Source organism: Mandrillus leucophaeus, unplaced genomic scaffold (assembly GCF_000951045.1).
Source record: "Mandrillus leucophaeus isolate KB7577 unplaced genomic scaffold, Mleu.le_1.0 Scaffold59, whole genome shotgun sequence".
Classification (NCBI taxonomy): Eukaryota; Metazoa; Chordata; class Mammalia; order Primates; family Cercopithecidae; genus Mandrillus; species Mandrillus leucophaeus.
In genome coordinates this window covers 6107472-6117568 of record NW_012106363.1, presented here as the reverse complement: position 1 = coordinate 6117568, position 10097 = coordinate 6107472, and the positions used below count along the sequence as shown (strand labels likewise).

Sequence of the window (10097 nt, the reverse complement as noted above, 5' to 3'; positions counted from 1 at the left end):
GGCTTGGTGGCGCACGCCTGTAGTCCCAGCTACTCAGGAGGCTGAGGCAGGAGAATCGCTTGAACCTGGGAGGCGGAGGTTGCAGTGAGCTGAGATCGCACCACAGCACTGCAGCCTGGGTGACAGAGCAAGACTCCATCTCCAGAAAAAAAAAAAGAAAGAAAGAAAGAAAAAAAAAACAAAAAAAAAACCCAAAGGGTCCTCCCCTTCTTTGGCTGTGTCTCTAGTAAGAAGAGTCAGACAGCCTAGAAACAAAACAAAAACAAAAACAAACAAAAGATAAGGTGACCTTTAAAAGGGCAAAACCAATCAAATAATTCAAAACGACTGCAGAATTCTTCCAAGTTTTCACGCCCTGTCCTCCGCCCCGTGTGTGCACACTTTTTTTTTTTTTTCACCTCTGCGGTCTTCAAGATGGGGCCTCTAGGTTAGAAGCATAGTTACCCCCAGTTTTTCTCCCAGAAGAGGTTTGACAGTGGCCCAGCAGGATATTCAACCCCACCTACCTCCCCCCCAAATCCCTGCACCCTAATACAGGTGAGTCATGGAACCTGGGTGGAGTCCTTGGTTTGACAGTGAAGCAATCTAAACTTGAAAAATGGCCTGGGAACAGAATGTATGGACTATATAAACAAGTCATGCAGATGTCATTGTATGCAAATATTCATTCTTTAACTCAGCTTACATTTCCTGCTGATCCTCCTCTATGCTGGCCTCAATCCTTCTACCACAGCTCAGTCTAGCAAGAGAGCAAGAAGTGAGAATAAAAGTGTGGAAATAGTGTGTGAGAGAGAAGCCCTTTTGCATGTGCCAGGGCAGCGCAGAGGAGGAAGAAGCTATAGCTAGGCAGGAGTGAGGTATGCAGACTTACAGCAGAGTCTTGAAGCATGCATAGGAGTTTATCTATTTTTCTGAGAGACAGGGTCTCGCTCTGTCACCCAGGCTGGGGTGCAGTGGTGTGATCATAGCTCATTTTAAGTCCAAACTCCTAGGCTCAAGTGATCCACCCACCTCAGCTTCCCAGGTAGCTAGAACTACAAGTGTGCACCGCCCATGCGGCTTTTTTGTAGAGACAGGATTTCGCCATGTTGCCCAGGCTGGGTCTCGAAATCCTGGGTTCAAGCGATCCACCTGCCTCTGGCTTCCCAAAGCGCTAGGAATACAGGTGTGAGCCACCACATTTGGCCATGGATGCATAGGGGTTTACCAGAAGGGAAGGGTAAGATAGAAAGTCAACTAGTGGAAAAAAGCGTGTTTAGGAACCTGGAATCTTTCCTGGAGGGAAAAGGGTAGGATTTGTAGGAAGGGAATGGGGGTACAGGGAGGAGATAAAGCATGAAAGATACACCAGTAAGAGTGTGTCCTCTGGTGGATGCTGAGGTTAAGAAGAAAAAAGAGTGGGAGGAATTTGCCTAGAAAGAAGTTTGGGCTTTATCCAGGAGATACGGATCCCATGAAGGATCTTTACTAGAGGAGTGTTATCGTCTAAAGTCTTGTTTTTCAAAGGCTAACACTGAGAGGAGTAGATTGGAAGAGGCTATTAACATTTTTTCAGCAATTACTGTGTACCCGGAATTCTGCTCCGCATTTTGTATTATCAACCAACCTTTCCTAGCAGTGTTTTTCAAATTGCCAGTCATGATCAACAAGAACGAGAATAAGATAGGATAGGCATAGAAACTATCAGTGTATCACAAGTAGTAAGCATTGTTTTCGGAAACTTTGTGACACTCTCAAACAGAAGTGTACTGGTCAGCATGCAAAATGTATTTCTCTTGATGGGCTATGTTTTGTTTTGTTTTGTTTTTTAAAGCCATTGCGCTAAGGTGTAGGTGTGATTAACCTCGTTTTACTGATGAGGACACGAGGCTCAGGGAGTTTCGGTACCCTGCCTAAGTTAGTAGGATGTGTAGGTTTCAAACCCAGACTGGTCTGAAGCCAGAATGGATTCCCTCACTAAGCTAGGCAGCCTTCCCAAGTTCTCGGAAGAGACTTGGGAGCAAAGATAAACCTATCCAGATAGTGCCTACCAAGTGCTTTACCTCATCTCAAGAAGATAAGGGTAAGTGGGGCAGAGGCCAAGCAGTACTTCTCAAACTCAAGCGTGCAACTCTGTCCATGCCAGGCCCTTGCTAAAATGCAGATTCTAGGCACGCCCCGTGAAGTACCGAGTCGGATTAGGAGAGGCGGCCCGGGGAACCTGCCTTTAGAAAGAGCTTCGGATGATTCAGATGCACACGTTTGGGACCGTGGGCTATGGGGGTCGCCGCAATAACCATGTGAAGATTAACGGGGGCTTAACCGATTGTGAAAATCCCTTCAGAAGTGTCGCGTAAACAACCCCAACTCTGACTATGGTGCCGGACCCCAGTGCCTCACTGTACAAAGTCGCCCCTCCCGAGGCGACAACGAGCGAGGGACTAAGTAAAAGGTTGATGGCTTTCCACTCACCAGGCATGGGGTTGAGTGGCAGCCGGCTACTGCCGAAGAGCAGGTAAAAGCTCCTGCCACACCTGAGCGAGACTGGACTTAGGGTACAATGTATATGCTATTTCTGGGGCATTTGTGGGCCTCACCCTAAGGACTTCTGATTGGCTTCAGGGCAGATCTATCACTCATCCTCTGGGTTAGAGGTGGGTGGAAGGTCAACCATGACCAATACAAAAGCACTCTTCGACTAAGCCCCTCCCCTCCCAGCTTCCTGTCGCTGTCCATCAACCACCCAGTAGGCGGGACTTTGCCTCCCTCCAATTGGCTGATAAACATGTCATTCATTATTCAATTGGTTTTCGGTTGGTGCGGTCTACCGTCCATCAGTGACATTGCACAGACCTATTGGTCAAATCAACGTCGCTCTAGACGCCTCTGGTTGATTGGTTAATAGTGCTGTCGGTCCCCAATGTTCCAAGCCCTTATTGGTGAAGGCTGCCGTCGCTCGGGCGGTGGCGGGCTCCGGGATTGGCGGGTGCTTGGCGGGCGGTGTCAGGCTCTCGGTGGCGGCGGAGGCGGCGGAGGCCAGGGAGGAAGATGTCGTAATGAGCGGTGGGTCCCGGCCGCTGCCGGCGGGGTCTTCCCGGCCCCCAAGGGTCGGGAAGACGGGCAGAGGCCGCGGGGAGAGGGAGCCGAGGCCGGGGGTTCCCCCCTGGGGCCGGGCCTGGCGCCGGGGCCCGGCTTCGGGAGGGGCGGGGGAGGGAGGATTCCCGCCCGGAGGAGGAGCGGGGCTGGCCAGCCGGGCGGAGGCACCCGGAAGGGGGCGTTCGACTCCCCGCCCCCTCGGAGCCCGCCGGACGGGAGGGCGGCGCTTCCGGGGGCCGGCGAGAGGAGCGGGCACCGGGGTGGCCTGGCACCTCTCAGCCGGGTGCCGACCCACCTCAGCGCCGCTCTCCTGCCTGGGCGGACTATGCCTGGGTCGGCTCCGAGGAGGCAGCCAACAGCCCTCGTGTTCGCCCCGTGTCTGAGAGGCCTTCCTGCACTCTTAACTGTAGATGCCCACCAGCGATTCAGGGCTCCCCGAAGTACAGAGGGGCGAGGGAACGCTTGAGATCCGGACGCTGCCAACCAGATGGGCACTGCTCGGCATCGACGACAGCCCGGTTACTGATGTATCCCAGTCGGGCGATGGTGTCAGGACACGAGGGCACTCTCTGGGCAGATGATCTCTCACTGGGGAGTGGGCAAAAACCTTCCTTTAATGTTTTCACTTGGATCATTGATCCTCCAGCTAGATGCAAGCTCTTAGCAGAATTGTGAGAAGTTTGAGAACTTCTTGCCAGAGCTCCCAGCCTGTTACCTGACGCCCCGTGGGGGAAGACTACTGCAGTCCCAAAGCTCAGGCGCAAACAATCTTAAGGAATTACAGAAGAAATAAAATAGATACTTGCTTTCTTCCTCCACCCACCTGCATCCCCATTGCTGACTTACAGTTTTCAGCCTCTTACCCATGCTTCTTAGGTTTCCTTCCCAGCGGCTTTCTAATTTTAGTTCAAAAGGAACTATGTCTTCTCTGGGCAACTGAGAAACCTATCCTCACTGCATTCCTTGGTTTTGATTGCAATATCCTGTCATGTTTGTTTCTTAATTAACTTCATCCAAGGGGACTCAGTCTGGCCTTTCTCAGTGCATTCTCCCAAAGTTCTTTCTTCCTCTGAGGTTACTTCTTGTTCACTTATTGTTTCCTAGAGAAAGGTATGAGCCAGTAGATCTGCTTTAAACAATGAATTAGCCCAAGTTTCCCGTTTACAGATTTCATTACAGTTGGAAGGACACTGTTTCAAGGTGCACTGGCCTGCACTGTCTAAAACAGTTTCATGCTGTACCCCAGAAGGCATTCAGTTTCACATTGGAGGACTGTACCGAGTTGGTGTTCTGGATGATACAATTTTTAGGGCTCGAAAGTTTAGAGTGTTGGCCAGCTCACAGGCTGCAAAGGGAATAATGGAGTCCAGAGCACAGCAGTAATTTCAATTACTAACACAAAGAAACCCATTGTCTGCAATAATGAATATAACTGCAGTGTCTTGTTTTGTTTTAAATTCTTGTGTGCGATGAAGGGGGGGAATCTATCAGACAACCTATCAATTGGGCTGATGATGTCAGTGTTCCAGTGGCTTCTAACAGGCGTTAATACCTGTTGGAAATGGATTATCATTGGCTGGGACGATTGGTAAGTTTTCTAATTCTAGTTCTTCCTCTTGGTTGTACAGAGGCTTAACCTCTTTGGTTAAAAGCAACTACAAGAAAAAAAGCTAGTCTGACATAATTATGAACCCCCCTGAACTAGGCTGCTGAAGCCACAAACTCTACCAAGGAGACCCAAGTAGAGTTTGTTAATAATCGGACCGTCATCTGACTGCCCAACAGGTAGAACTGGTTCCAGGAGAAAGAGTTTGGCATCACTCTGGACAGCAGATGGACTGGCCACTTTTTTCTCTCAGATTCTATTAAAGTTTGGGCCTGTGGAGGCCTGTCAGAGAGGAGAAAAGAAATTATAAGATTTGGGTAAATGTCTGGGGTAAAGAAGCTTTATGGCATTTCAGCAAGTAGAGTGGTTGGTTCATTTGGATATTTTGGCCTTGAACTTCTTATTTCTTCTGGTGGTTAATACCAGCTTTTTGGAGAAGTTGGACAGTCCTTTGCTATAGGTCTGTGTCAGTTCCCAAGCTTGCTGTCAGCAAGTATAGTATTGCCCAACCAGGGCCCTTCTGAAGACATTTTAAACTCATTGCAACCAACTAGTAGACCTTAGTATTGGCTTTGTTTCAGCAATCTTCTAAATCTTGCCCACTCATTTCTGTGATATATACGTAACGTGTTCTTTTTCTAATACTTATTTTTTTCACACACACCCCTTTTCTGTATACACAAAAATTGGAAACCCTGCTTCCAAACATAGAAAAATTTAGGATATTTTGGATCAGGTGGACAATGGCTATGGAATAAAAGATGCAGAGAAACACTGCTTTAAAGGGTACACAGAGAATTACAAAGTTTAGGGATGCAGTAGCATGAACATTTCTGAGTTTACCAGATTTAACCTCATGGCCCGATCTTAAACCTTGTGGGCTGCAAACCTGGAGTAAAATCTGTTCAGAGAAGCTCGTATACTTTCTTACAGGTTCATTGGGTGATATGTCTGGAGTATTCCCTTTTTGCAACTGACTTGGATTTGTGAATTTCTTCCCACCACCTACAGGCTGAACTAAACCAGTATCCAGTACATTTCTGGGCTGAGAAATGGAGATCATTTTGGAATGCATTTGTTGCTTTTTTGCTTGTTTTTGCCTTGCTTTTGTTTTGGATATGCTTGCAACTCCTTGTATGACATTGTCTAGACCTGTTGTAGGAGGAAAAAAAGTTCTTTCTCTTTATTTCTTCCCTCATAGAGCCAACACTTAGATCTTTATCTTTCTGAAATGTAGTTGAGTGTCTTTTTAAAGATGCTCTTCCTCAATAATCAGCAGATCTTTTTTTGACTAGCAGCATTCTCTTAGGAGACCTCGGGGTGGAGGAGATCTCACTTTTCTGTCAGCAATCTATTGGAGCAAGGTGGAAAGATGAGTGAAGAGGGTAAAAATATGGGACATTTCTTTTTTAAAAATAATAGAGGCATAGTCTCTCTATGCCAGGCTGGTCTCAAACTCCTGGCCTCAAGTAATCCTCCCACCTCAGCCTCCCAAAGTGCTGGGATTACAGGCATGAGCCACTGTGCCTAGCCAACAAGGGATATTTCTAACTCGAGGGTATTGTCAGGCTATGTGGGAAAGGGCATAGAGATTGCCCTTGAGGAGATGCTCCCAGGTGGCAGATTTGTCCTACTTGATAGATTCCAAAATGGAAAACGGATTTTTCTACTGCCTCTGGGGACACTGAAAAAAGAACCTCCACGTGAGTTCAGAAGCAGCACTGGCAGCTTAGGGGAAGTCATGGCTTCCACTGTGTGTCTAGGAAGCGCTCTTTCAGGATGCTCTGAGGCTGCCACTGGCACAGGGGAACACTGTGCTTCTCATCCAACTGGGCTGCAGGCTGATTTGCTCTTGGGAGATGAGCTCTGCTCAGGAGCAAGGGGTTGTGAAAGGGCTGATGTTTCTCAGGCTCCTCCAATGAGCAGCTCCAAGCAGTGCTGAGATGTCTAGGCTGTTTGTGTCACAGGACAAGCATGCTTGCAGACCCAATGGTTGGAATCCTTCATTGGCATTTCATTCCCGTTGCTGCTGTTTGTCTCCACATCAGAATTGCTTGCTATACCTAGCCAGAAGCCTTGCCACATTGCAGTGCAAAGGCTTAGCTTACTTGTTTTTGCTGCTGAGTGCTCTTAGATACCAGTTTGTCCCTGTGTGGTGATTTAGGCAGTTAGGTGGCCTTTCCTCTCAATCACAGAGTAGAAGTGGCTCAGGAGGAGCCAGCAGACACTAACTTACACATTTCCAAATGTCATCTTTCTAGAGCCTTCTCTTTAGGGTTGTCACCTCTCCTACAGGATTTGGTAGAATCACAAAGTGGCCTCCAAGAGAGTGTGAATAGGAAGTAAGAGTGAGCAGGCAGGGCCATGTAATTGGAAGTGGACTATTTCTGCTCCCAGTTGATAATTAGGAATCTTCTTAGATCAGCCTAGAAGAAAACAAACCAAGACATTTCCCAGCCTCCAAAAGAGTAAATGGTAAGCCAGCCCTGTCTTCTCAGGGGAAATGAAATCACCACTCATTTCAGAAGCTGATTCTGGCCTGGGGCTGGGCTTGGTAATCATGCCTGTAATCCCAGCACTTTGGGAGGCTGAGGCAGGCAGATCACTTAAGGTCAGGAGTTCGAGACCAGCCTGGCTAACATGGCAAAACCCCATCTCTACTAAAGATACAAAAATTAGCCACATGTAGTGGCACACACCTGTAGTCCCAGCTATTCTGGAGGCTGAGGCACGGGAATCACTTGAACCCAGGAGGCAGAGATTGCAGTGAGCCGAGAGTGCACCACTGTACCCCAGCCTGGGCGACAGAGCAAGACTCTCAAAACAAACAAACAAACAAACAAAAAGCTGATCCTGGCCCAGGATAAGTGTGGGGAGTTACTCACAAATAAATGTGCCAAAGCACATAATGAGATTCTTTAGGGGAAAAAGTGTATCTTGCCTTGTTTTCCTCCTGTTCTCTAAGAATTCTGAGGCCCAGTATTCTTTGACAAAAAAACTTGATGCTGTTTCTTGGGCCTGCTTTGATCAGGTTCTCTTTATGCTGTCCCCACCCCCACACATTTCCAGAGTCCCTTCCAGTACAATGGGATATGACCCAGTCAGGATGCAAACTAGCAAATGACATAGTCACGTTTTGGAAAGAAGAATTAAGGGTGGAGACAGACAGGTGGTATCCAAATTCGAGTGCCTTCATTATCTTTTTTTTTTTGAGACAGAGTCTCGCTCTGTTGCCAGGCTGAAGTGCAATGGCGCGATCTTGGCTCATTGCAACTTCCGCCTCCCGGGTTCAAGCGATTCTCCTGTCTCAGCCTCCCAAGTAGCTGGGACTATAGGCATGCGCCACCACGCCCAGCTAATTTTGTATTTTTAGAAGAGATAGGGTTTCACTGGGTTGGCCAGGATGATCTCCAACTCTTGACCTCATGATCTGCCCGCCTCAGCCTCCCAAAGTGCTGGGATTACAGGCATGAACCACTCCCCCGGCTATGTTTGTTGTTGTTGTTGTTGCTGCTTTGTTTTTGTTTTGTTTTTTTTTTGAGATGGAGTTCCAGGCTGGAGTGCAGTGGTGCAATCCTGGCTCCGCCAATGCTTGTCAATTGAGAGAAGCATTGATAATGCATGTCAGTTGAGAGAAGCATTGAAATGCAGTAGTACCTGGTATGTGGTGATGAGAGTTGTGCGCTTTGAAGTTTTTGGCCAGGAGCAGGACTGGACTGCACTGGCCCACATGTGAGGTGACTGGTGGGGTTGAGGGTTCCATTAGCTAAAACCCATCAGGGTCTGGGTCAGCTGTGGAGTGGATCCTGACCTAGTGCCAGGGTATGCAAATCTGCAGCTTTTCTACTTTGGTTCCTACACTCCCTTTAGGCTCTCGTGCTGTAAAGCCTCCAGGATTTACTCATTCACTTATTCAACAAACATAGATTGTTAAGCACCTACCATGTGCCAGGGACTGGGATACATCAGTGAGTAACGCAGAGAAGTCCCTGCCTTTAGGAAGCTTACATCTTAGTGGGAGACAATGAATAACTAATAGATATTTGTTAGACAGTGAGAAGTGCTAAGGAGGCAAAACGAGGATAAGGAAAAAAAGGGGGAGGTGGCAATTTACATAGGGTGATCAGGGAAGGTCTCAATGATAAAGTGACATCTGAATAAAACCCTGAAGGAGTGGGGAGGAGATTGAGCCTTGTTCTGTCTGGGGTGAGGGGAGGAGGGTGAGAACTCAGCAGAGAGAAGAGCAATGCAAAGGCCCTCAGCAGGGGTCATACTTGGTATGTTCAGGAACAGCAGGGAGCCAGCATGGCTAAAGCAGTGAGAGAGGGAGAGTGACAGGGCAGGTGAAAGAGGTCAGGTCCCCCAGGGGCCTTCTGTGTCACGATGGAGATTTTGGCTCTTACTTTGAGTGGGAGATGGGATGGTATTGGGGGCTTCTGAGCAGAGAAATAACACGGTTTCATTTAAGTGTGATGGGTCTTACTCCAGATGCATTGAGAATAGACTGATGGGGTCAAGGTCAGAAGCGCAGCTAGGAGGTTAATCCATGGGAGACATGATAGAAACCTGGACCTAGGTGATGACAGAGGAGGTGGTAGAAGCAGTCAGCTTGGGCATATATTTTGAAGATACGAGTGTTTGCTGTCAAATGTAGGGTGTGGAAAAGAGATAAGGATAACTCCCAAGGTTTTAGGGCTGAGCAGCTGGAAAGATGGAGTTACTATTCATTCACTGCAGTGGGGAATTTTGAAGGAGTCACAGGATTAGGACAATATCGGGAGCACTGTTTGGGGCTAGTTAGATTTTTGTTTTGTTTTGTTTTTTGAGATGGAGTCTCGCTCCTGTCACGCAGTCTGGAGTACAGTGGCACAATCTTGGGTCACTGCAACCTCTACCTCCCGGGTTCAAGCGATTCTCCTTCGTCAGCCTCCCGAGGAGCTGGGATTACAGGCGTTCGCCACCACACCTGGCTAATTTTTTTATTTTTAGTAGAGATGAGGTTTCGCCATGTTGGCCAGGCTGGTCTCCAACTCCTGATCTCAGGTGATCCACCTGCCTCGGCCTCCCAAAGTGCTGGGATTACAGGCGTGAGCCACCGCGCCCAGCTGGGGCTAGTTAGATTTACGATGCCTATTAATACATCCAAGTGGAGATATCAGTAGGCAGTTGGCTATACAAGTCGAGATAGAAATGTGAGAGTTAAAATTATATAGAATCTGTATCTTACTGGTTTCTAAACCCACGAGACTAGACAAAATCAGCTAGGAAACAGGTGTAGACAGAAGAAAGGTCCTGGCCGGGCACGGTGACTCAAGCCTGTAATCCCAGCACTTTGGGAGGCCGAGACAGGCGGATCACGAGGTCAGGAGATCAAGACCATCCTGGCTAACACAGTGAAACCCCGTCTCTACTAAAA

General features: G+C 48.1%; 1 protein-coding gene and 1 long non-coding RNA gene across 4 annotated transcripts in view; one reads left to right on the top strand and one right to left on the bottom strand.

Annotated features, from left to right (window-relative positions):
- Positions 1-2904: 2904 nt before the first annotated feature.
- Positions 2905-10097, top strand: part of SP2 (Sp2 transcription factor) — a 40265-nt gene continuing 33072 nt past the window's right edge. Inside the window, exon 1 of one of the 2 annotated variants that reach the window (XM_011999362.1) lies at positions 2905-3042. In XM_011999362.1, coding sequence (XP_011854752.1) covers positions 3036-3042 — 7 coding nt within the window. In that variant the 5' untranslated portion in view covers positions 2905-3035. Of the gene's footprint in view, positions 3043-4180; positions 4664-10097 lie in introns of those variants that run through there. The other variant, XM_011999363.1, reaches the window with a different exon arrangement.
- The window catches only part of LOC105553322, a 57741-nt gene continuing 52768 nt past the window's right edge, over positions 5125-10097 (bottom strand). The window contains exon 3 of one of the 2 annotated variants that reach the window (XR_001008137.1): positions 5125-6032. This is a non-coding gene — a long non-coding RNA (uncharacterized LOC105553322). Of the gene's footprint in view, positions 7108-10097 lie in introns of both variants that reach the window. The other variant, XR_001008136.1, reaches the window with a different exon arrangement.